The sequence below is a fragment of the Orbicella franksi genome, chromosome 12, assembly GCF_964199315.1.
Source record: "Orbicella franksi chromosome 12, jaOrbFran1.1, whole genome shotgun sequence".
Taxonomy (NCBI): Eukaryota; Metazoa; Cnidaria; class Anthozoa; order Scleractinia; family Merulinidae; genus Orbicella; species Orbicella franksi.
Genome location: NC_138156.1, coordinates 6333778 through 6360878, shown reverse-complemented (window position 1 = coordinate 6360878; position 27101 = coordinate 6333778). Strand labels below are relative to the sequence as shown.

General features: G+C 41.1%; 1 protein-coding gene and 1 pseudogene across 4 annotated transcripts; one reads left to right on the top strand and one right to left on the bottom strand.

Annotated features, from left to right (window-relative positions):
- Positions 1 to 383: 383 nt before the first annotated feature.
- LOC145463085 (solute carrier organic anion transporter family member 4A1-like) lies at positions 384 to 13299 on the bottom strand (annotated as a pseudogene). Its single transcript, XR_014041281.1, has 10 exons — positions 12913 to 13299; positions 11213 to 11403; positions 10713 to 10976; positions 9825 to 10069; positions 6458 to 6698; positions 5017 to 5170; positions 4371 to 4512; positions 3811 to 3992; positions 2769 to 2900; positions 384 to 1917 (listed from the first exon to the last, which is right to left on the bottom strand). The product of XR_014041281.1 is annotated as a solute carrier organic anion transporter family member 4A1-like (transcript).
- Positions 13300 to 16519: 3220 nt separating this feature from the next.
- Positions 16520 to 22145, top strand: LOC145463161 (serine/arginine-rich splicing factor 3-like). Of its 3 annotated transcripts, XR_014041296.1 has the most exons (6): positions 16520 to 16639; positions 17346 to 17734; positions 18647 to 19685; positions 20353 to 20397; positions 20832 to 20895; positions 21777 to 22145. XR_014041296.1 is itself a non-coding variant. In XM_081446884.1 (5 exons), the coding sequence occupies exons 2-4, from the start codon at positions 17346 to 17348 to the stop codon at positions 20881 to 20883; spliced, it is 486 nt and encodes a 161-aa protein (XP_081303010.1). In that variant the 5' UTR covers positions 16520 to 16639; the 3' UTR covers positions 20884 to 20895; positions 21777 to 22145. The 3 variants fall into 3 exon arrangements, 2 of the variants coding, with proteins under 2 accessions (XP_081303010.1, XP_081303011.1); XM_081446884.1 differs by lacking the exon at positions 18647 to 19685; XM_081446885.1 differs by lacking the exon at positions 18647 to 19685 and having other exon boundaries at positions 20832 to 20905.
- Positions 22146 to 27101: the final 4956 nt, after the last annotated feature.

Here is a 27101-nt window from a genome sequence, read left to right as displayed (position 1 = left end):
CCTAACTTTGAACCGATAACGTCCTTGTTGATAACGAAGCGCTACAGAGAAACGGAGAGCTGAACAGCAAACAATCGGATCTCGGTAATCTTGGGCGTTCAGCAATATTTTGGAAAGCAGTCTCTCTCATTCCTCATCGTGCCCCGCGGGACACCTAAGGCCATGGAAAGTAGCCTCACCGCTCCATTAATCATGCCGAATTTAGATAACCCATGGCAACTTGGCAATGTTTAATATATAGATTTAGCCAAGCCTAAAAGCGGATAATTAATTAATTAAATAATTAACCATAAATGACAGGAGAATATTTTTCGCTGGATCAGAAACTCAAAAATGATCAATTGTGAGCATATGATTGTTCAGTGTGCGGTTTCACTATTTTTTCTAGTTAGATTTTAACAAACCATACGTAATGAGTGTACCAGAGATTGCAGAAATTACGCACGCATATATCAGGGACTTTCCAAGAGACGATTGCGCAAGGAATATGTTGGAAGAAAAGTGAACAACGCGTCAGGGTTTAATTTGCGCCGAAATTTTGCCTTTCCATGTACTCCCTCCCTCTCCTCCAGCGTAATAACCTGGCTTGAGCCCGCGATCCAATCGAAAAACCAGTATGAGCTGTATGTTGGAACACCACCCTTCTATACCAAGAGCATCTTTCAGCGGGTGAGCCTGATCTGCCGGGTATGACTTTAATACGTGGATTTAACCAAGCCTAAAAGCAGAGCTCCCATTACAATGAATTAACCAGTGCCTCGTCAGTAATCAACTTAAAAAAAACACGCGACCTCGATGAGCTCTTGACCTGAGCCTGCGATATGGTCACGTGATGCTGGTTAGCTGATACCTTGTTTTGACAGCTGTCAATTAATTCATGATAACATGGATGTCCAATATGAAAGATGTACCTATGGTAATGTGCTTATTTTTCAAGGTACTGGGCTTTGCGGACGTACGGGCGGACGTACGGATAGTCACGTTTTCTAAGGTATGGGGCTCCGCTCGCGCGGCTTAACTCAGCTACAAAGAAATGTACGCAAGTTCTTGTAAAAAAAATGGTAAATGTAATTGGGGTCCCGTATTTCCATGAGTTTGCATCGGATTCTTACGAAACTTCGCATATTTTCTAAATTTGGCTTGGTGAATTGATCTATGGAGGCGGGTTTTTAGATGAAAAATACGAAGAATTGTTGATGTTGTTTGACATCGATACTAGCGATGGTCGAAGTCGTTTAGTGTAACGCGCGCCAAAGATGTTAAAACGAAATCCTATAGGAAATCGAGCAATTTCAGTTTTTAATGGACAAAAACCGTGCGCCACAATAGCTTTGAGTACATAACAGTTCATTTTGCATTTTCTAAAAGCTAAAGATATAAATAGTTGCCTGAAATAACACCGACAACAATTTTCCATGGGAACTCGAGAAAATAAATTTCAAAGTTCAGAGAAATTGTGCAAACACGGGTAAAATCCCATCATCAGTTTCATTTCACCAGTCATTTCAAGTGTTTCATATGAACCCCAAAATTTGTTTTCGACATTTGGTGTTGTTAGAAATGATTTCTTTTGAGAAGATATTTAGACAGTCGCAAAGAAGTTTGCAATACAATGTAAATATAAATAGCCTAGGTGCGGAGTTTTTGTCCGCTGGTTACTCGAACTTGTGATGGATTCCGTCTTAAAATATGTCCCTTGCTGCAGGTAAATAGTTAATGTTTCCACGTTTCTTGAATTCCTAAAGAGCCGTATCGACAGCTGTTCTTGTGTTGTTGTTTTCTGTCTGTCGCCGACTGAAGAGCCACGACAGAAAGAAAGTCGTGTTGGTCAGACCTTTACACACCAGCAAAACTCCCAGCACCACTTTGGCGAGTCCGTCGTGGTCGTACGCAAGACAAAAACCCCTTTCACCGCACCTTGGAGGACAATCAAGCAACAAAAAATGGTGTTAAACAAGCATGTGATGTCATTCGTGATTTTCAACTTCTGTAATTTATCACTAAAAGCGAATGAGAGGAAGTGGGCTACAAGAGCTCGCAGTCAGAAAATCTGGGAGTAAGCGAGAACTTATATATCTTTTGCCTGTCAAGGGAAAACGTTCCGTCAACGTCCTTGTATGTGAAGAAGTATTTTGAGATGTGTTGTGATAGCAGTTTAAGCAACGGCAACAATCTCGTCCCCAGAACCCTTGCGTGTTTGGTCATCCGAGACCGAACGCTCAACGACCCTGGACGTAATCAAAACCAGGAACCAGAAAATCCTTGTCCCGGTTTGATTGTGTCTTCAAGTTCAATAACGGTTTCTGAACATGCGTAAAACTAGCTGTGACCAGACGAGTGCTGGCCAACCTTGCGATTTCTCCCAGAGGTCAACTAAAAGATCGCTGTCTTTGAGAACAAGCCCGAGGAGAGGGGGGGGGGGGGGGGTGACTCCCATATAATCATCGTACCTTTTAGGGGTTTGGTACCTCTCAGGGTGTTGAGCCTTAAATGGTCCACAGCGGAAGGTTCAGCGGTACCTTTGAGGGCATTGAGCGGAAAAAAGCATTCAATGCCGGTTAATGTGTTGTTTTAGAATTGATATTGAAAAAAATCTCAAGCCACGCCCACTAAACAGGATCTTGGTACCTCTTAGTGGCTCTTTTCAAAATTTCCGAAGAGCGTCCCCGTCCTCTTTATATTGGTTTCCACCCCCCCCCCCCCCCCCGGGGAACGAGATTGCGACAGCAGAAGCAACAACGAGATCAGGACATTTGTTTAAGGAGTACTTTGTGTCCCACAGGATGCAGGTTTGGTCTATAAGTGCTCCGAAGATGATAGGACCGGGAATAGTGCCAAGGATCTTGGTCAGATCACTTTGGAGACCCAACGCGTACGCCTGTTGTCCAGCTGGAAGGCCCCTTAAAACGAAAAAAAAGAGTGAAAACCTTGTCAGTAACGTTAGCTGTTAAGCCAGTAACGACAAATTTAAACAACTGCTTGCTCAGCTAAATTTGACAAAGAAGAGAAAGCGGGAAAAAAGAAGCCCGTAAAAAAATTCAAAAACTTTTAAAAGGTTTGAACTTAAACATTTGCGTTACTAGCGAGATACTCGCCCATCATTCTCGTCCCCAGAGGCCACGCTCCTTTTTGTCAGCACCAGAGGTCAGAGGTCCGGTCAGAGATCGCGACCTCTGACCGGACCCGATTATCTGAGCATGCGCAGAGCTTTCGTTTCGTACTCTCAGCCAATCAGATTTGTCAGATTTGTCAGATTTGACGGAAAGTCCGTGAATCGCGGACTTCCGGTGTTGACCCAGCCCAGAGGTCGTGATTCTTGGTGCTGACCAAAAGGAGCGCGGCCTCTGGAAACGAGAATGCTCTTTCCGTATTATCGACCCTTGACTGCGCACGATTCGAAACCTTTGTGACACTGCACTAGTTATAGTGTAGCGTCACTGAGAGTGCCACACAATCCAGAACAAAAATCTCAAAGCTGTATGTACCGGTAAAAGATGTCGGCTCTTATTTCTCTTCACCTGTCAAAATGTTGTTCCGTCTAAAAATTGATAAATTCGCCCAAAACGTCCGTCACTCTCCATCGGGTTAGACTTACATTTGTCGACTTAAAATAAATGTTTTATCGACTTTTTAACACCTGACGTACGCAAGACCAAGTGTCCCATGAAACTTTTAGAGGACGCTGGAAATGAAAAGGGCTGGGAACAAATCAACTAGCATGCAGAACGGACGCTCGAGGATGTTTGATGCGGAGACCAGCTATATGAATAACAAGAACAAACAAACAGACAAAAAGTTAGGAAACAGTACCTTAATGTAACTACTAAAGCCGGTGTATCGTTCAAGAACGTCATCAGGGCAACGGCGGAAAGTACAATTAAAAACAGCACTAGGTTGAGCTCGCAATCCACTTGGCACACGTCCCTCTCCACCTTTCCAATGGGATCGTCTTTGGACATGATACAGGTACAGCTTTGGTAGTAGGAAGAAGACTGAAAGTGAAGATTAAAGCGGGTTTTATCGATTAATTACAACTTAGTATATCTGTTTTTCGTAGTCGTGTATAAAGTGACTGCGCCGAGCGTACGAGTGGTAATCAAAACCGAGCTGTCCTACCGAAACAGCACGATAATAGTCTTTTTCTTCGCAGCTAACAGTAAAAATAACGACAATGTTAGAGTTGATTTGGCCCCATCTAATGCTTAAGAGAGCACATGCCATGGAAATACTATACATAGACTTTAAGAGGATGCCTTACGAATGTAATGTAAATGTGGTTTCTCCCGAAACCTTAATTATAATGAGCAGCCTTTATTAAGTAGTGTAAACGCTAGCAGATACCGCTTTTCTAAGATGACAAATGGTCATACCTCATTCTGATTATCGTTTTGACCACAACCCGCGTGACAGGGGGAGAAGTAGGTCAGCGGCCCTCCGCAAACGGGATCATAACTCACCCCGCTGCAATTGCAGGCTTGGTTGCATTTTGAATCGAGCTGGAGAGCAGATGAGCTGTACGTGAAAAAGAAAAAGGACTCGTTACTGATGCTAGATTAATAATTCGCAATCGGTTGTATGCATACCTCTGCAGTTTCACAAATAGCCTGAGACGAAGACGCCTTAACCAAAGCAATTACAATGGCTAAACACAAAAGCGTAACAATGAATCAATGAGAACACGAAGAAGATACGCGTAACCGCCACGAAGCGTTAGAGTTGCGTGCGACCAAATCTCGATCAGCTTTGGTTCCAACCTCAATCTCAAGCTCTCTCCTTTGGGAGGCGAAGAAGGGAGAGTCTGGGATCGAGGTTGTGTCGATTCTGCGTCCGATTGGTTCAGTAGCTGGGGCCAACCAGCCAACAGAGCCCAGAGCCCAGTAATTCGACACCAAAGCAATTGCGGGTTATTGTTCAAGCTTAACTGAAAACTGCTCTAAAAGGTGCAACCTATCCCTTTGTTTTGACTAGATGGCATCAGCCACTTCCAAAGCTCTTAGCTGCACAAGATACACTAACCTATTCAAGTAACGCGTATTTACTCCTGCAATCTGTAATGTGTCGCATTTGATGTAGAGTAGACAAGTACACCCGAGACCGATACATGCTGCAATGAAACACATCTTGGCAGCTCCCGCCAGGTTTAAGTTCAATCTTTTGTTGATGTAAGCTCCTAAAAGACAAATGATTACTTTTAATTGTCTCCCATCGGATCGTTTTCGGATAAAGTTTCTTTCCGCGAGGCCTTAAATCCCCTCCATTTGTCTCAAGAAAACTGTTACCTTGAACGTTTATGATGCAGGAAATTAAATGTTGTTTTCGGATTGAAAAATTTCATTTATTTTGGGTACCAAAAAAAGATCAGCTATTTTCAGAGAGGCAGTAAGGCCTAAGGTTTTCGAGAAATGGACAGAAAAACCCTAATAAATCCGAGGAGACTCAAGATCCACCTAGAATGACCGAACAGATAAAACGTTTCTAGCGCAGCCTAAAATTAACGTACAGAGCTTTAAAAGCACTCTAGATAGACTGAAACAGCGTTTGATAGCTTTTGAGGGAAAGCCGTCATTGAGAATCCATGATAAAAAAAAAAAATTAACAAAGGAGCAATTATCTTAATGTAGCAACAACCCTTACTTCAGCTGTCATGATAGCCTGCGTAGCAAATGTTCCCGTTCAAAGAGCTTTTCTGCATTCTGACCGCGCGTAAATTGGAGCGAGAACAAAAAGTCGACGAAGCAGGGGGTGGTGGTGCTTCATGGAATTTTTGCTCTCGCTCCAATTTACGCGCGGTCAGAATGCGGAAAGGTTCTTCTTACGGGAACGCTTGCTAGCAGGCTCCTGTCATGACAAAAATTATGACGCTTCGTAAAGATGATTCATATTTTGAGTTAGGGAATAAAAGGGTTTTAACCCTTTCGTTCCCTAATTAACTCAAAATATAAAAAAGCCCAATTATGGTGAGTAGTCGTTCAGCGCTCTTAAGAAGCTAAGGGGAAAAGGTGTTCACAAAAGACCACACCAGACATTTTCCTCCTTATATATTATTGTTAGCGCCTGTAACATCATTAATGTCATTTGGAAGTCGACGTAATTCCAGAAGCCCATTACCCGGAGCCTTCATCTCCTTTACTAACCCTGTTAGTCAACCTTTTCCCATATCTTTCTATTTTTAGAAACAGCTCTTATGGAAGTTTTCACACGACGCTTTTTCAATACCCAATGATACCCGATCTAAGACCATTCTTTGTTACAACAAAATCAGAGATCACCCTTTTGCCCTCTATTTTGCATTTTCTATCTGCAGAAACAAGATATTATCGTGGGAAACCAAGAGACCCCTGCGCTAATTACAGTTCTAAAAATAGAACAATACGGGAAAGGGTTGACTCTACGTAATGGTACGTATGGAGGTTCCGAGTGATGGACTCCTGCGTAATTCCCAGCTGTAAATACGTACCAAGCATGTTTCCAAATAACGCCACAGGGATGGCCACTACGCCGTACAATAGTGCAGAGCGGCCCGCCGGTACGTAGAATTGGGCCTCCAGTAGTTTTGGCCCAAAGGTAGTGACAGAAGAGACAACGAACTCCTCTAAGCATGCACCTATGGTGATGAAGACGAATGGAAAACAAGTGAAGACCATCTTAGTGGCTTTGGGAAGGTCTTTTAGTCCTGAATAGGCAATGGCAACGTTATTCTTTGTAGGCTGAGGAGAAACAAAATTATAGAGCATTTAAAATTAACTATAATGGTGCGAACGAAGATAAACAAGTCACTAATTAACAATTGAATTATGAGATCGAGATTTCTATGAGGTGATAGCTGGTGAGGCCGAAGGCCGAATCAACTCTCACCAGGAGCCATAATCGGGGACGGAGACCGTAAGCGCGCGCCATTTCAAGTATTGGGGTTGTCCCCATGATATGGGACAATAATTCTATTTTTAGAACAAATTGCGCCATCGCCTAAGGCACACGCGCGTACATGCTGCGAGGATTTTTGCGGATGTCGCGCGGGGGAAATGGCGTCCGAAATTCCCGAAATTTTTCATGTTTTTGGCCCACAACTCAACGCGTTTACGTCTGTTGGAATTTTGTTGGAAGTATTTTCGTCGTAAGCTGCTCCAGTTTGAGTGAAGTAAGACAGTGTCGAATTTAGGTATGTTCCGCTGTAAGCTTATATATATCGCTGACCAAGTTGTGTCCCGACGGATGCTTCTTTTACATGAGCTGTACATTACTCCACTCTAAATTTCACATATGTTGAAGATTAACAGCTTTTCCATTACAGAGCAAAAAACTAGCTGGATATATTAAGATATAGCAGAGCTTCAGGACTTCATAGTTTCCTAGCTCCTCTTGCCACACGCTTGCGAGGAATTTGCCAGTCTATCGCGACCGAAAACTAAACAAAATAATTGCTAGTTTGAGTTTCGCTTGAATTATAAGCAACGCTTAATGTTTCATCAAGGCCTAATAACTTTACGTCCGTAGATACTGCTCAGTTTTATTCGTGTAAAAATCCAGTAAATTCTCTGTTCTCGATGAATGAGAGCGCCCGCCGATGCGTGTTTTGTACAGTCAATAAACATGACAAATTGTACTTCCACCGCACTTTCGTGTGAAAGCGTACATCGAACTCAAACAATAACTCGATAGTTTTTAAATATGTTTAAGATTGATAAATGTTTGAGAACATATTAAAAGCTAAGCTGAAAATATGTGAATAAAGCAGAAATAATCAGCAAAGTTACGATGACGCTTTCGTTAATCAACTTCAAATAACGATTTCGATTTTGTTGATTTATTTCTATTTTCATTTTCACAGTGTAAAACTTCACTATGCTTATGTTGAAGAAACACACATGATGTTAGTAGCCTTTTGTGCGTTCGTAAAATTTGTTGCAGCATCTCAGCACAAAAGACAACGAAAGAAATCTTTGTCAAGATTTGTTGACAATTGAAAACACCGACTCGGACTTGAAAGTACACGAGCTGCACAATGCAAATGAGCTAATTGTACGCGTCAGACTTTCCTTTCAAAATCTTTTGCAAACTCACCAAACAAGCAGAAACAATAAGAAACCATCAAAACAGGTTTTGGTTATGATTAACCATTGCCTAAGAAACTCACAAATTAACTCGATACCAGAGTAGAGAGTTTTCTTGCTATATTCTTAAGTCAGAACAGACGCAAAAACATACGCGTAAGCTTACAACTAGCGTGAGCAGATCTTATTATTCATTCTCAGCGCGAGATTGAAGTCTTGCTTTCGACCCTGAAAAACCCACCTTTTCCGTTAGCTCAGAGCATAAAACTACATATAAGCGCCCTGGTTCGTATTCCCTGCCTTATTCCCTGCCATCGCCGTGAAAAATACGCAAGAGAATCTCTCAAATCTCACCATTTGATCAAGCAACGTGACAACATCCACGCGAGAGTCCCCGACATGTGCGTGAATCCGCGCGGATATATGACGTCAGGATGGCGCAATTTGTTCTAAAAATAGAAAAATTGTCCCATATCATAGGTGCGCGCGAATCCCCAGACTTACGGTCTCCGTCCCCGATTATGGCTCCTGCTCTCACCTCATAGAAATCGAGAGCGAATAATCTAATTGTTTTTAGTAGAATTCTAACTTAAATTAACGCAAATAATGGTTTCCAAATATTTTTCGACGCATTATTGAACTTTACGCTTTAACAGAATCGCACGTATTGAATTTTCCTTGGTAAATTTGCAATTGCTTACGCGCGCGCGCACCGGTTTTTTCAATAATTTCAAGTTTTTCAAGTCAGGAACCCGTTTATATCCTTCTTTTTGTCTTCTCAGGAATATAATTATCCATTTACATCTAACCTTTCTTCCAAAACTTTGGAAAAACGATAAAAACGTCGCATTTCGTGCACGACCGAAAGCTACTGCATTCTAATGGCTGATAGTATACGAGCAGCTCAGCCAATCAGATTGCAGCATTTGCATTAGTATACTAGTAGAATTCCACTAATTAGTAATAGTAATTGGACCTAGTGGAGTATAATTCAGGGAGTAGTCGAGCGATTAATTTCACAATTGAACGAGCGCGAAGCGTAGGGTAGATTTGAAATTACCAATCAATCGTTTCAATAACAAAGTTCGAGATTTAAAAAAGTGTTTTGAGAATTTCTTTTGAGCGAAAAAGTCGGTAGTTTTTTCCATAAGTTGTAGTGGTCGTTGTGGTAAAAACTGTAGGGACCATTGAGAAGGAAGCCATTGAAGCTCGCATAACTGACGTGCCAATGGCGAAGGTATCCAATCACAGAAAGTCGACATTGGATGCTTGCATTTGATCGCCATCGATTACGTTACAAATAGGCGCGCGGAGAACCAATCACGATCGAGAAGTTTGTTACAGTTATGATTACAATTAGAAAATAGCCCCAATAAAATACGAGCGCTTATTGGTTAAATATCGTATTTCTGTTTAACAGTTAGACTACGAGCCGGAGTTTTCTCTGAGCGAATAGTCAATGAGGCGCAGCCGAGTTGGCTATCCGCCGACTATCGTACCACAATGCTAGGCTTGTTAGAAATCAAATTTATTGTTCTGGAGTAGGGTTTGACTCATTACCCTCTGACAAAGTGGTTCGAGTTACTGACATTAAAATTGTAAAGAAAATGACTTGAATGATCACATCTAGTCAGCGCGCGCGGTTTTGAGTTGAGCTCGGTCGGAAGTTCAAGTTGTTGAGGGTGACATTACAGTGAGGTTATTGAGCGAATCCAGTGGAAATCAATTTTGGTGTTGTTCGAGATGTTACACCAAGTTCCTGTTATAACTTACATCGTCACTGGTGCTCTCTTTGAGTTTAGCTTCTTCTTCTACTCTTCGCTTCTTGGTTTTCGGAAACTCTTTGGGAAAGGCAAAGAGCCAGAGACTCCAGAACGCACATAAACCTCCAAATATGGCAAAACCTAGCCACCAGTTCCCCACCCATCGCCTATCGTCAGGAGTCAGCGAGGTCTGAACTCCAAATTCGACGAACTTTGAAAGGAAGATTGGACTTAAAACAAATCCCGCAGCGGCACCTGAAAGAAATGATTGACAGATCCATTCATCATTACATCAAGAATTGTGACTTTGTTGTCTTTCGCGGATCTACGTCAAGCGAAAAGAGAAATCTGTACTCGTTAATTTACAAACGTGTGCAAGAGATAAAATACAACCCCAGTGGCCAGTCTGGCCGGTGCTAATCTCTGGTAGCCGTAGAATGAAGCGACTAGGAGTATTTATAGTCCCCCCTGGATGGGATACTAGTCCATCACAGGGTTACCCTCAGCATTAACCTCCCGGCATCCATATATGCACCTGGCTGGAGAGAAGCACCGTGAGAGTAAAGTTTGTTGCCCAAGAACACAACACAATGCCCCAGGCCAAGGCCCGAACCCGGGCCGCTCAATCCGGAGTCGAGCGCACTAACCATGAGGTCACCCCGCCTCACACAAGGGCTGTCTATGATTATTCTTCAAATTTCAGCCTAAGAAATTATTTCTTGATGATAACCTTCCGTCGAAAAAAATGTTTCTTTTTGACAAAATATTCGAAAAACTCGCCAAAAACACCGTTTATTTTTAGACAATATGAGGACTAAAGACCCCAGTGATTTCTCGAGAAGATATGATACTTATTACCAAAAGTCCAAAAGTGAATAAAATAGTTATCCCTTTATACCCACTATTCCAAAAGCAACAAAAATCCCAAAGTACATAGGTGCCGCTTTTGCCTTGACGTTTTCATCGATGTAGGAAATTCCTAGAGTGTACTTTGGAGTACTGCCTATGCCTGCAACAACCATTCCCAGAATGAACATCGCGTAGTAAAGATCGTTGCCACCAGTGTAGGTGTCCTCTTCACAGTCTGTTTTCCGGCCAAACGTCGTCAGATTTCCCGCGCATAGTTCGCCACGGCTGACGGTTGCGTTGGTATCAGTGGAAACTCCTAGAAATTATATAGGAAAGACCATTGGTGACGAATTTTTAATCAGAACGTCAGACCACAAAATACATTTACATTTCAGTTGTCCTATGAGACTAATTTTAATATTTTACGCGAGGCTTGGTTTGTGAAATGCTTGATGCATTTGTAGCGGAAGATACCTAATGCAGCCCCTACGAAGTGCCAATCCATAACAATCACGAGTTGCCCGACATAAGCCTTTGATCACTTGTTACTGTACTAACCAGCTTCGTACGGCGAAGAGATGAAGTGTGGTAAGATGAAGATAAAGACACCGACAGCCATGATGAGCAAGCCCAAGCTGCAGAACACCGGCTTTTTACGAGGGCCTCCGAAGAAGCTGACGAACGGAGTGAAGACCACGGCAGCAATGTCATAACTACTCTGTATCATTCCCATCATGAAACTGTTGAAACAAAGAACTCGGTGTTAACCAAGACCTAGATGGCGTTGAGTGACAACTGATAACCGACTAAATTTTTAAGCAACAACTGACAAAGTGAGCTTGAAATTTTTAAAAATCGTCCTTATGTTGATATGAGAAATTCAGACAAGCAGGCAGGCAGACAGACAGACAGACAGTCATCAGACAAACAAACACTGAGTCAGACAGTCAGGCAGATAGACAGATAGACAGAGAGACAGACAGATAGACAGATAGACAGACAGTCATCAGACAAGCAAACACTGAGTCAGACAGTCAGGCAGATAGACAGGTAGATAGATAGATAGATAGACAGAGAGACAGAGAGACAGATAGACAGTCTTCAGACAAAAAAACACTGAGTCAGACAGTCAGGCAGATCGGCAGATAGACAGATAGATAGACAGATAGACAGACAGGCAGACAGATAGACAGACAGTCATCAGACAAACAAACATTGAGTCAGACAGTCAGGCAGATCAACAGATAGATAGACAGATAGACAGACAGACAGACAGATAGACAGATAGACAGATAGACAGACAGACAGATAGACAGACAGTCATCAGACAAACAAACACTGAGTCAGACAGTCAGGCAGATAGACAGATAGATAGACAGATAGACAGACAGTCATCAGACAAACAAACACTGAGTCAGACAGTCAGGCAGATAGACAGATAGACAGATAGACAGATAGACAGACAGGCAGACAGATAGACAGATAGACAGACAGTCATCAGACAAACAAACACTGAGTCAGACAGTCAGGCAGATAGACAGATAGATAGATAGATAGATAGACATGATAGACAGACAGGCAGACAGATAGACAGATAGACAGACAGTCATCAGACAAACAAACACTGAGTCAGACAGTCAAGCAGATAGACAGATAGACAGACAGTCAGACAGTCATCAGACAAACAAACACTGAGTCAGACAGTCAGCCAGATAGACAGATAGACAGACAGACAGATAGACAGATAGACAGAAGGACAGACAGTCTTCAGACAAACAAACTCTGAGTCGGACAGTCAGGCAGATAGACAGATAGATAGACAGACAAACAAACAGACAGACAGACAAGTTTGGTTTCCTCGAGAACCATGCCAGAACTATGTATCAGAAATAACAGATATTCCAAGAAATACCGAGAAGGGGAGAGGGAACTTTCTGGAACCAAAAGAAAAACCTTTTTTTACCTAAAATCGGGGAACTTTGTTAACATGGGAACTTACGTAACTTTTTTGCATTTTTTTTCTTAACTTTAGGAGGATTTTTTTACGATAGATGGCGCATTTTTATGACTGCCCTACTAGTCGTTCTTTTTCCAAAACTTTCACTTTTAAATATTCCGTCTTCTTTACCGAACCGCAATGACCTCAAATTGTAGAGAAAGAGACGGAAAACGTAAAAAGAAGTCACTATAGGGAAGAGAGGAGAAGCCTTACATTGTACTTCCAAAGGCTTGGAATTCACGGACCTTACCTTGAAGAGGCAAAGCGTTTTTGTATCGTGCTCACGGTACCAGGGTACAAGCCACTGGTGATGAGACTCTGCGTGAAGAAATACTGACCCAAGAAGAACAAGAACCATTTTGGATTGTTGAGGAACTGCAGCCATGTTGGACGAAACCTCAACCAGCCGTATGACAACCTTCTCTCCTCGGCTGAGGCTGTAACGGACATAGTGGTTTGCTAATGAGACAAGTTTTAATTGTCGTTAAATTTAAACTGGTATACATGGTTACACAATCATATTGCTGTCGAACTATATATTCTGTCAAATTGTGACGAAGGAGAAGGGTTTTTTTTAGGAGGTTTCGAAGCAACACGCTGCTATACGCCTTACATTGTGCAAGCCAAATTAAACGACTGCCGGTGGCTGACAACATCAAGAGTTCAACTGTGCTGCTCGGCTAGGTCAAGTGCACTGAAGTATAAGAGGGCAAGATTCGAATAGAAGGCTCTTTAATTAAACTGTTTCTAACCAAACTACACGCATTGCCCAATATTTCTTGCTCTTCTGAAGTAGAAAGCTCACAAAATCTTCTGTTTTCAGTCTAAATCTACTAGTGTTCTATTACAAATGCTGTTTCCTGATTGGCTACGCTGTTCACTTCCTATTCCGTTGTAGATAGTGAGTAGCCCAGCAGTGTGCGCTTGTTAACAAACTGGCGGCCGCTTCTTTGCGTTTTCCAAGTATCTGTGAAGAGGATTAAGATGAAGTTTTGAACGACTAGTGGTTTATACTGAAACAATTCGATTGTTTGTTCTCGATTTCTATGCGTGGTATTTGACTCAGCTGGCTGCGCCCTCTTCAACTATCACGCAAGCGAAATCTCGAGCGAATATAGAGTAAAGAAACAAAAGCAACTGATCAACTGATCATAAACAAGAACCACTTAAAATGCGAGAGCAATTTGAGTTATTGTGAATTGTACGCAATCGCATATAGCGTGACCTCATTACGTTAACACTAGCTACTCCGCAAATACTGTTTGTGTAGTAGTGTTAGCGTAATGAGGTCAAGCTATATGAAGTCACACCTAAACCGCCGCGTTTAATTTAAGGGCTGGATCGATTTCACCGATAACTCCTTGGTGTGGCAGTCGATGACATTTACCATAACTGATCAGAAATGTTAAGGTCGGCACACACGCGTGCGGGGACAAGTTGATTTTGTCCCCGCAACATGCTGCGTGAAATTCAACTGGTTTGAATTCGCGCGTCATTAAGCAGGGACAAAATGAAATAAGTTTTCATCACACTGCTCTTTCAAACTGTTCCCACTACAACATACAAATGAACAAATATCCTCTTCATATGCACCAGCTTGCACACTGTTCATGCAACATGCATCTTATGATGCGTACACACAAAAGGGCTTGTCCCTGCTTCACGTTTCCACAACATGTCCCTTAGTGTGAGCCGACCTTAAAGGCCACTTGTCAGTTTGTAGCCGCCATTCACTGACCTCCACATCTACTCAAAATAATTTTAGAGCGATCTGGTAGGTGAGCTCCTGATTAACCGGAGAACTGAAAAATCAGCTGGCTCGTCGTCGACTATTAAAACGGCATTTAAAGGAAACAACGAACAAGCCTGTTATTTTTGTCTTCGTAAATGCCGATGCCGTCTTACTTGCTGTTGTTTTTTTTCCGCGTCACAGCTCCTGCATTACTCACCTCAACAACTAATGGCAAATAGGGTCGAAATAAACTGCGATCCTGTACTACAAATCGTCAATCCGCCGACAGCTTATGAATCACTTGAACTCTGAAGAAATACGCCTAGATTAGTGAGAACTTTCTTCCAAAGTGACACTGATTCCGGGAGCATATAAAATTTATCATGTTGACAGCCCCTCAATACGCATCACAAAAGAGGCATTGAATCCGAACAAATGTTAAATAACATCTTTGAGCCCCTGTATAAACTTCAAGGGGTTATTAATAGTAATCATGTTTAATGAGGGAACCCAACTCGCCACAGTGGTTTTCAGTGGGGCCCTAAAAAGTAAAAGAAAGAAAGCAAGAAAAATAAATAAATAAAAATAATAGATAGATTAAAGATAAATAGGAAAAAATCATGATATTAAAAGATCTCTGTCACGCACGGTATCTTGAGTTATTTTTGGCCACATACAAAATTACCTTTCAATTGAAGGAAACCTTAAAATGCCAGTTTACTGAGATAGAAAAACACCAAAGAGATAGTAATAAACCATAAGGGAACAAGGGTGGTTAAGGATGGAGAAGATTAACACGGATTACAAACGACGAACTTGAGAAATTTAGGCTAAAATTTTTAAGATGCGCAAACCGTGACGTAGCTCCTGTAGGGAAACCTACCATTAGTGTTATTGATAGAGATAATCCATCGGCGTTTCTAAAAGTTCTACAGAGGGCAATTGGTGACAATGGATTTCATCTATCTCTCCTACATGTGCAACACTAATGAATGCGCTTGCAGCTTCTTCAGATCTAGAATACATGGGGTCTTTTTGTCTAGGGAAGAATACCCCCTCCTCCCCCCCCCCCCCCACCCCGCCCCCTGGCAGTTGAGTGCACCCTACACTTTAGGGGTAATTAATGAAACTGATTCTTCTAAACATATCTGTGAGTCCTGTGAATGTCAAAAGAAGACACAATGTTTCGACGAAGAGTTTAGACAGCCCCTTGCATTGCGCAGCACAAAATAACCATAGAATTGCAGTGGCAATACAGCGAAAGAGTGCGTGACTGCGTGAGGTTTTAAATCAACTAAAGAAGGTTTTTCCTGAACAATGCGAATAGCTTCTTTCATCTTAAGTTGAATATTAGTACTGGCATGATCTAAAATGCGGAAGCAATCAGGAGAACACAATTAAAGTGTGACAGTTTTCGAAACCTCTTGTGTACTTAACTACACGAGAGGCCCTATCGGTAGGCTAGTCGAATGCTAGGTATGCAACCAGCTTTAAGTTATCTCTTATGACTGGTACGTAAGGCCTCAAATGCATAAGTACCAGAATGTTACACAAGAATGTTTCCTGAGATAACATATCTCTTTAGTTTCACATGGGCTATTACGACGGATATAATGAGAAAACAATAATCAAATGATATATTTTTAAAGCACTAAGTTGTAAGAAAAAACAAGGTTTATTCGAGGAGCTCAATCCCAAAAGTCCTCATCCGTTGGGCCAGGTTATGTCAATATAGCTTTTAGTTTGCTGTGTGTTTTTCGAGCCAGTAGACAGGATTAAATGTTTGCAGCAAAAAATTTGCTGTCATTTGCAACACAGGGAGCAGTAAAATCTTATTTGACGTCTTCTTTGATGGTATTGCAAAATTAAATTCACCGTCTGAAATGTAGCGTAATTCAAATCTTCGACGAAGTTCTGACACATTTGGTACTGATAATATAGCGTAATATTTGTCTAAATCCTATAATTTGTAAATCGACGTTTCATTTCATCGATAGCGACCCTCGAGCGCGTCATTGTCCATCAAGAGTCTTCAGCCTCGGTCGTCAGCGGTTCAATTCATGACCGTTCCCTTGCCAGCGTTGCAGTATGGGATTGTTATTGACTTCGATCCCATGAACCCCAACGTGCTTCGATTGCTCGCTTTGCAGCTGCGTTGACTACATTTCACGCCATTTTGTTCGATTTTCCTTACGAAAAACTAGTTAAAGCCAAACATTGGAGGGATTTCTTCCTCGATCGAAAGGTAAATCTATAATTTGAAACACTCAGCGGACAAATTCATGTGCTCAATTTTGTTCAATTTTATGTTGCAAGCGGAAATCAACGACGCTGATTTTCATGGCACGTTCGCGTTCTAAAGCTAACTTGCTTCTGGAGATTTTTGATCGCTAAAAGATAATACTTTAGTTCATACTGATCCACACCGACATTCATTCTAGTTTTACACAGTATTTACTTTGACAGAATTTAGATGTTTAGAAAACCGAGTGAAAGTTTGAAACTGAGAAAATTATATTCGTATTATGCACTAACTATATGCAGTGCTCTACTTATAATTTCCGATGGCGAACAGATTAAAGTGCAAATTTTTGAGCTTTTCTAGTCAGAAAATATGCACTATTAGGCATTTTTTTAAGTTCAATCACGAGTGGAAAGCAGAAAAGGTTCTTGTTTAATTAGTTCATAACCAACATAACGTTACCTTTGGGTAATTTTCTAATGTTCTTAATTATTGGGAGGTTGTTTTACTTACTTATAGTATTCAAATCAACGTGTAGTCTTCAACGTCATGAATTTTGACTTGAATGGTGGCTTTTCTTCATAACTGATATTTAATGAGTCATTCTGAGGCAGTCATTTAATGATGTACATGTATGACTTAAATCTTAAAACTCATTCACGACACAGAATTTGGTTTCTTAGTCTTCTTGTGTCTTTTGTTGTCACAGATGTCAGGGAAGACAGACAGAGGAACATACAAAGTTTATGTGGGTAATCTTGGTAACAATGGCTCAAAGAAAGAGTTAGAAAGAGAGTTTGAGAGATTTGGAAGACTCCATGATGTTTGGGTGGCCCGTAATCCCCCCGGCTTTGCCTTTGTGGAGTTTGAAGAATACCGTGATGCAGAAGACGCTTGTAAATCATTAGATGGCGCTCGCATTTGTGGAGAAAGAGTTCGGGTAGAAATGGCTCGAAACCGCAACCGAGGGGGTGGAGGAGGAGGTGGAGGATCTCGTCGCTCTGACTACCGTGACGACCGTCATGGTGGCGGTGGCCGACACTATGATGACAGGGGAGGCTCTGATCGTTATGATGACAGGTCAAGGTCACCTTACAGGTGCGTCCTGGAGTGCTCAGATTTGTATCAAATACACGTTTATTAAATGATTTTGTTTGGTGCTGACTTTTCCATTTTTCCTTGTGTGCGTAGACGATATTTAGAACTGTTGGCTTGTGCTTTTAAGGGCTTCAAAAGACTAGAGACTTGGTTGTCAATACCAAAAGGTTGTCAGTCATTCAATATCAATACCAACTGTAAAAATTCTTTCTCAACATCCGATCAGTTTTCTTTCCAATAGGAAAATTAGTCTGCTTGTTCAGAACAAACATTTGTTGAGTTCCAAGTGTTTGAGACAGTTCTCAACAATTAAGACAGTATCAATGTTTCTGCCAGAGGTTTTGGCATCAAGATGTTCATCCTGAAGGGTACAGCAAAATAATTAATGCTAATATTAATAATATACTCAATATAAATTTGGTTTTAAAAACATGGCTTTGTGATAGACGGGGCATATCAAAAAGCATTTCACCTGCACATTCATTTGATCGAGCAAATAACACGCTCATTTTTGTCAGGAAAGTTTCACATAAGGGCTCAAATTGAAGTAGAGGCAAAAGGCAACATGAAAATTGTAGATTACTTTGGCTTTTTCGTGCAGAAAACACTAATAGTTAATGACATCTAACTCTCTAGTCTGTTGAGACCCCAAGAAATAGAATTGTTTTCCATAAATTAATGAAGGTCTTTGAAGTGAGGTACATGACCAAGCTATTTTTCTGTGGTCCATTTTGAGTAAGAGAAGTTGCAATGTTAATGGGCCACCATTTGTTAAATGAATGTTTGTGATCAAATTTGTAGTCTTGTTTATCATATTGACTTGTCTTTGAAGTGTTTTTATTTCATTTTGTAATACCATATTCGTTTACTTTTTTGTGCTGATGTTCCTGTAATGTCTGGGTTATTCTGTAGGTACATCTAAGCTTCACCCCCAATGATTAAACAGCTCGGCCAACTTGACCTCTTTCATTTGGTTCTGAGCCCAGCGATGTGCCTTCCCCTTCATCTTCCTTCAAAAAGGCTTCTCCCCAGCAGAACCCTTCTCCCATGCCATCGACCAACCACAAAAAGTGCCTTCAACTTTCCACCTACATCCTTTTCACCTCAACCTCCCTTCGTTTTCCTCACAGTATAATCGTCAATGTCTTCCCTGTGCACATCCTTCCTATCCATGGTTCAAATCTCCAAAAGTGTCTCATATCTAATTTTTGCGCGACAATGTCATCAACCTCCACATTTCAAGGTATACAGCGACCAACCTCTGCAACTCTTTAATGCACTTCATTTTGGATACAATGGCTTGATTTATAGAGTGGTTAAAGCCTCACATCCAAGTACAAAAAGCATGCACCTCTCAAATTTATCAAACGATTTTGCTGTGCAGTACACTGGCAAACTTCCAACCTTCAGAAATATATGATCTGCGTAACAGCCAGAGCCCAGCTTTCACAACATCTTGCACAAGTACGACGAAACACTACAGTGGAAGTTGTTTGGAAAGGACATTTACTGTGTTCTCTGCCTTCAAATTCCTGCCAGTCTCATCCATTCCAGCTCAAACTATAAAAAGTGTAACTGGAGAAAACTTTGATGAAGACCAATAGTCTACGGTAACCTTCAGTGTAAACCAGGTGCTTCAACTCTTCTTTCATAATCAACTATGGCAAATAAAATCAGCCCAAATATCGACACTACACGTTCCTAGAAACATTGAATGGTAGACATTTGGTTATTAGTCTTCTGGCAATCAGCATGGGTTCAGTTACTTCATCAACGACCTTCTCTCCCTCGCACAGCCTCATCAAATTTCGACCTCCATAGCAAAATTAAGTGCAGATCTAGTGTCCTCATTGTCAAAGATTAAGTGCAGCTTTGTCAATTTTTGCTATGGAATTGTTAACAACCATCTACGTCAGGAGGAGAGGCATGTGAAATGTGGAGGGTTTGAAGGGTAATGTTTTGATTTTAAAAAAATCTTGATTTCTCGGGAAGCAAAGAAAGAGTGAATTGAAACAGGCGCAAACTAAGGTTTTGCTTCAAAATTTAGGCACGGATAAGATACATGTAGAAACTACATTTTGTGTTAATTAATTTTACACATTCATTTTGTGCATTGACAAAAAGTTGTTTTAACCGTTACTCTGGGTTAAACATACCCAGTATCTCAGGACTATAGCGTGTACAAAAATCTAACTGTTTTATCGAACTTAGGTTATAAATAACCGAGTGTGATAAGTTTATAGATAATAGCTGTCAATAAAAAAACAAGAGACACCATCTCCAGTATGTACAAAACTCTAACCGTTTTATTGAACTTAGGTTATAAATAACCAACTGTGATAAGTTTATAGAATATAGCTGTTGATGAAGAACAAGAGATGCCTTCTCCATTTCCCTATCTGTTGGTAGATGATATTTATTTTTAATGGTGTGTTTGGTTGGTTGGTGTTTTGTGTGATTATCGTTTATAATTTACATGTACATTCCTTCTGACCTTTAGCGTTCTCTTAAATTTCAAAGATGGTTAAAATACCTGTAGGTGGGGAAAAGACAAATAGTAAATGAAATTCAATGTTTGCAGCTAAGTTTAACTTTTTCATTTGAATTTTGTAAAACAGGTCACCACCACGCAGAGGAAGAGGAAGGTCTCCTGATGTAGACAGGTATGTTCTTTACATTCTTAATTTTCATCAACTAAATACCTTCGTTTATCTCTCTTGATCTATTTTTGCCAAACATGTATCTGTTGATGGCAAGTGATGACAACCGATCCAAACCACATGATGTATGTGTGTTGGGACTGGTGTTGGTATGATAATGGCCTTTCAGCCAGTCAAAGTTTTCCATTTCTGTTGAAACAGGGAATTCAGTTTCCACAGACCCTCAATTTTTGTCTTTTCCCGGCCCCACCCCCTCGCATTTTGGCTCAATCATATCTCCCCTCAGTTAATATTTTGCTTGTTATTATCTCAACAAACTCAGATCAAAATAGAGGGTTGGTGGTCAGGCTAAAGCTATTATTACCCGAAGTATTTACTGGCTTTATACTGTAAGATTAAAAAAAACCTCAGTTCACCATGTGTGTATTTCTTGGCAGGTGGGGAGGAAGGGGAGGAAGGAGCAGGTCTCGCAGCCCAAGACGATTCTAACTTTCTTGAAAGGTAACTTGAAGTAAGTTGTCGCATGACTGTGGTAAAATGTCTTGTAGGAAGACACGTTCTGATTATTATCAAGTCTCTGCTCAATTCCTAGAGGCTTTAGTCTATAGGAAGACATATAAATGATAGCCTCCGTTTGGCCCAAAAATATGCACTGATATTTGTCTGCAGACATTATCTGTTCTGAGAAGCGAACAGTTTTTCAAGGGCATAGCTTGAGAAAAACTGTGAGCTTCGAGGAACAGAGAATGTCCAAGGACAAAATTAATATGCAAGCATATTTTTGCCCCAAATGGAGGCTATTGTGCTTATTATCCTTCACATATTTCTCGCAACACGTGCAGTTTTGGGGGATATCACTCGGATATTCCCCAGTTTCAGCTGGGGAATATTCAGTTGTGACGCAATTAGACCAATCGCATGCAAGCACAAATATTTGATGGATTATAAGAATTGATGGTCTGCAAGAGTATAAATAGGCATTAGCAATCTGTTATGGCAACTTGACAAAATGCGTGGGTGGGGTTTGCCTGGGATGGGAGTAGCAATGATCCCATCTAGCACCATACTCTAAGTTGGTATGTGCTACTGAAACTGAGATTATGTCTGATTCTGTGTGACTTTCTGGCCCATGTGGGAGGGTGCTATCCCTGAAGTGTGACGTGGATTTGGAATTTTTATTAGTACAAACAACACTTTATGCAATTATAAAAATTAAGAAAGCTATGGATTAATGCTGTAGTGATTGTTTTTTCAATGTAAATTGTAAATATCAGAAAATCTAGAATAACATGGGACAGTTTCTCAACTAAATACCCATTCATTGTGTTAATACATAATCCTGCTTGACTGGTAATAATTGTGGTCATATTTGTCTATTACAGATGGTGTCATTGCATACACCCTGGATCGCGTTGAAGATAAACTTCGTGGGTCAAATTTGACAGATTTTTTTTGTTTTGTTTTAGTTTTTAGATAGCTTTAACTTCTTTTAGTGAACACGATGAGTTAATTGTAAGAATCTAGAAATTTCATGTAGGATCAAGTAGCTTTCCTCCTGGACATCTTAGCTTCTTATTTTTAGGCCAAACTGTCACAAAAATAACCAAGTTCATGAAACGTTGTAAATGTTGTTCCAGAAGTGCTCATTAATGAAACTGTTGTTTTAATTGACTTGATTGACCTCTTTCGTAACTGTTGTAGTCAGGATTTATTTATTGCTGTTGGATTGTTAATAAAGTCATTTTAAAATAGCTAGCGAGTCATTGTTCTCTTCCTTTTTAACTCTGTTTGATTGTGTGACAATAAAACTTTCAGCAGTTTGAATTTGGTACATGACACAGTGTGGTCTCCTGCGCAGCCGTTTTTTGGGGGGGGGATGTCACGCAACGCTCCCCAATGAAAGTTGCGTGACATCCCAAAAAAAGGCTGCCAAGGAGGCTAGACACGGTCAGGAATACCGTGATTTGCAAATCTCATTTCTTACAGCTTACACCCTGAAAAGATCGGTTATACATGTTGGGCAAAACGCCCCCAAGACGAAACGCGTCCGACAAAACGTCCCCGAGAACCTCTACAAATAAGTCCCCTTAAGCCTGGTTCTCACATGCCGCCGACATACCTGGGACACCGTTACGGCATATGTGAACATTTATCGCCGAATCATAATCTATCCCAGGCATTGATCGCCGGCTTGCCTGCGAAGTTGAGCTGAGTTCAACTTCGCTAGCAAGCCGGCGGTTGTCGGCGATGAAAATATTTTATGTGAACATCATCTGCGGACGCAACGTACTCCAATAGACGACTCGATCCATATTTACGGGTAATATGGTTGAAACTTGCGCGGTTCGATTTGCATTTCGCGCAAATTTGAGTACGTCGGCGATCCATCGCAGATGCCCCGGGGACCCACTGGGACAGATCGCCGAACGTTGTCAATTGCAACCGGCGACTACGTCGCAGGTAGGTCGGCGGGATATGAGAACCAGGCTTTATAAAGAGCGGTATTCTTCCGCGCGATCAAATACGGATGTCATCATCATTAACTGACGGTGCCTACTTTTGTTAGTGCGCACATGTTGTGCGCGTCACGCAAGGTATGGTTTAAGCGCCACGCGTGCGCTTGGTTGACATGACGCAATTAACTACGCTACCAAGTACACGACTAAATTGAAAGCAAAATTTTCCTACTGTGACCAAATCAAGTTTAATGAACCTGTACTTAAACCAGGAACACCAGAACAGCAGCATATCGCTAACCACTAACTGTTAACGTCTTCCAGCTGAAAAACTAGCTGTTATCTGTCGAAAATTATACTGAAATCCAACTGTAAACATGTACCTGCAGATGGCGTAGTGCGCGCGCAAAACAAGTGCGAGATACGCAAATGTTTTACTTACTGGGGAGGTGACAGGAAAAAATGTAACAGGCACCGTAAAAAGTTTAGAAAAAGGATCAATAACTTAAAAAAACGCGTGGTTACCCCTATATTTTATGCTATGGAATGGAAGTGGCAAGCCTATTCAGTAGGTGATTAGTTTCTGGTTGTTAGCAAAAGATAGTTAGACTGTATTTTAGCTGAAACTGAGGAAGGCTGTCAGAGACGCTAAAAGTGCTGTTGCAACAATTTTGTTATTAAAAACATACCAAAAATGGTTTTTATGTTACCATTTACCATGTAGTTTTCAGACCTTTATAAATGTGTTTGCTTTTCTGTATGTAAAGGCGAATTCTAAAGAAAGCTGTGAAGAAATATCCTCTCCTTCTATTTTCAGAAAAATGCTGATGTCAGCATTTTTGTTGAGACTCAAGGCTAATTATCTCGAAAAAATGCGTGGCTACCCTCTTTTTTCTTTGTGGATTCTGATAACCCTTGCAAAGATCTACTTTTTCCTCAAGGTCCTAACCTGGCGCAAAAACCTTTGTATTCAGTAGGCACCGTCCTTAAGTCTCTGCGCGCCAGTAGGCGCATAAGGCCGACAAATACGGATGTACTTTGTGGTAAAATGCACGAAACAAAACACCGGCACAATTAACACGTTCTCAGTCCCTTGGCAATTCGTTATTTTGACGTTTTACTGAAGTCGATACTGTCTCCAAATCGCCGTGTTGGGTCTTTTTGCCTAATATGGCTGAAGTAATGAGCATCTAAGAACGTAATATCAAAGTATCTTTCAGGGTGCACCGGAATAAATAAATGAAAAATGCTGCCATTTCCGGGCCATTTTAGGTGATAAATAAAGCTCAAGTCACTCCTAGATTAGTCTCCTTTCTGGGTTTCAGGACGTTCGCGCGAAGATTTTCCAACATTGAATTTTTTCTGAGACTTACCACTGTAAGATGATGACTTAGTTATGTCAGAAATGTAAAAAAAGGGGGGCTCACAGATTTGGTTTTGGAGATAACATGCCCGGAAGAACACCCAACTGGTGGGGATTAAAGAACAAGTTTGCATTTAGCGACCATAGTTTCACGAGCCTTGCAGCCGCAAGATGGCAGGATTCGATGTCCCGTGGACAGAAATCTTGAAATGTTTTTTAACTTCCCACATGTTGTTCATTTTTGGACAATGTGGAAATGATTGTAAATAAAATCTGTTTCTGGAAAGAAAAGTAGGGGTCACCGAACGTCCAAGACCATTAAATCCAGACAAAGCTATAGCAATGGCCATATGCCCTATCATTATTCATTTTATTACTTAACGCGCGCTCTCATGAACGACGTGGCATGTGAGTTTGTGTGCGCAGTAAGGCCCGGTTCATACGTCGCATTTCTGCGTGTCGAATTCAATTCAATTAAGTGCGGCAGAAATGCGACTGTAGATTAATACGTCGCACTTGTGTCGAATTTAATTCAGAATTAATACTGTCGGGTATGTCGGTCAGCGGAAAATGTTAAACGTAAAGTATTCAATATGGCGGACGGAGATACTGAGGGACGAAGGACTTAAATTTTGCGAAAAATTGTCTACCAATCGAAAGAGAAGGAGAAGGCTGACAATGCAGCATTTCGTTTTGCAATATTTTCAGGTTGCGTTGGGACGAGAATGGCCAAGTTTCTTCTTTCTCTTTGGCGGGACCAAATTTACGCATGCTCAAACATTAACATAATGTATGAATTAGATTCAACACAGCAGAAATTCGACGTTTAAATCGGTGTCGCATCTCTGCCGGATAATGCGACAAGCCCAGTCGAACGTGCGGCAGCCGATTCAGACGTCGAATTTCTGTCGAATATAATTCGTTGAATTGAATTCGACACGACAGAAATGCGACGTATCAACCGTGCTTAAGGATAGGCAGTAACAATTAACGCGAACATCCTCCCTTCGGGGCAGTCTATTTTTTTTTCAAAAAAAAAAATTGCCATGGTACATAGTGTCTGAGCATAAAAACAAGTAAATGGAGATTAATACTCGGCCTCATTTTCCCATTAAACTTCGTCTGGTTCTTTGCCGTGACCGCCATCCTGGAATTAACAGAAAATTCATTATCTGAAACTTCACACTAAGATTTGATGCCTTTTGGTTTCCACGGTAGAGGTTAATTAGAATCGCTCTCCTCACTCAGTATACTCCTTGATTTGCGAGGACGGAAGTATGTAAGGAGAGCACCTTCTCCTGTTTCCCGGCAAATTTTTCTTCCTGTTAACCCTTTGAATACCAACTACGCATATATGCGTAATTAATGATCGTGCTCTTGGTACCACTTGTGACGTCATCAATTTAAATGTCATCAGATATTCTTGATAAGCAGATAGTAGTGCTAGGCTAGCCCTTTCCGCACAATGGTCAGGTTTAGATATCGACGACATTCCGACGTCGCAAATCGAAAAACAAGGTTATCAGTTTTGGTGCAAAAACGGTAGTAAAATGGTCCACAACGCCTATGATTGATCAAGGTCCATTTCTAGGCTTCGCCCGTAATTAACATCCAACTTTTCACTGCAGCCAGAAAGAACATACAAGTCCAAATTTTGGCTTATGCGCATGCCCGTAATTGAAGTTTTGCTCAATTTTGTACCTAATCCTCGAAAAAGCTCTCCTTTTAGCCAAAAAAAAGCTTTTTTCAGCATAACTTAGGCTTATTTAGCGTCGTGGCAGCTAAAAAACCTGACTAAACGGTTAAAAACGGTATTTTTTGGCAAAAGTTTGGTATTCAAAGGGTTAAAAAGGACACCTTACCATGGAGAGTAATCTGCTATCCATGACCTCACCAAGACATGCGTGCAGCAAATTTAATGTGCGCGCAGCAAATACAACATGGGCGAAGTAAGTTTAATTTGCACGCAGCAAATACAATATGAGCGAAGCAAATTTATATCTGCGCGCAGCAAATTTAGTATGCGTGCAGCAAATTTGTGCGCAGCAAGGAAAATATGGGCGAAGAAAATTTATATATAAGCATGAGCAAATTTGATACGCGCGCAGCAAATTTATATCCGCGGCAAGGCTAATTTATATATGTGCGCACCAGTCATTCAACATGGCCACACTCCCCAACACTTCGTACCTGTGTCTTCCACAGGCATCCCTTTATGATTGAAGCGCGGTGCGTGTGAATGGCTGTGGGATTCCTGCTTTTGCAGCCTTGCCACGATGCCGCACACTATCTGTCCACACGTCACGCTATCTATCCACACTTTACGCTATCTATCCACACGTTACGCTATCTGTCCACGGGATAAGGTAAATTTCAACTAACATTGCTGACGCTACAAGCAGATGCTCACAATTTGCAACCAAAACGGCGACGGTAGGCAGGTTAAGAATCTAACAAGAAGTAACATCAACTGTTTAGTACCATTGCTTTCGGGAAAGAAAAGCGGGAAAAAGGAAACAAATTGTCGCATTTTTTTAATTATTAAAAAGCCGGGAGGCAAGAAATGGTAACAGTTCAATGTTCCAGTGCGTAATTTTGATATTTTGCGTCGATGGCTGTGCGCGATGTTGCAGAGTTACAAAGCATTTAAAAAAAAATGCGCATTATGTTGATAATATTTTCAGTAAGATACTAAAACATTTCTCTCTCGTTTAAAACCTAAGAACTTAAACAAATAGTTATTTACAAAATATGTCTGTATTGGGCAGTCTTCAAACTTCGCAGATTGTTTATGGCGCGAAAGTTGCGTTAGCTGCAAATCTAAATTGCAAATTTTTCCAGTAGCCCAAGGTGCTGATACTGGTAATTATTCTTCGCGGTTCGGTTTG

Excerpts from the sequence above, each read along its gene's own strand:
- LOC145463161 (XM_081446884.1), top strand. The coding sequence starts at position 17,346 with ATGTCAGGGAAGACAGACAGAGGAACATACAAAGTTTATGTGGGTAAT. Across the intron at positions 17,735-20,352 it reads AGGTCAAGGTCACCTTACAG|GTCACCACCACGCAGAGGAA; the intron begins GTGCGTCCTGGA and ends TTTGTAAAACAG. Across the intron at positions 20,398-20,831 it reads AGGTCTCCTGATGTAGACAG|GTGGGGAGGAAGGGGAGGAA; the intron begins GTATGTTCTTTA and ends ATTTCTTGGCAG.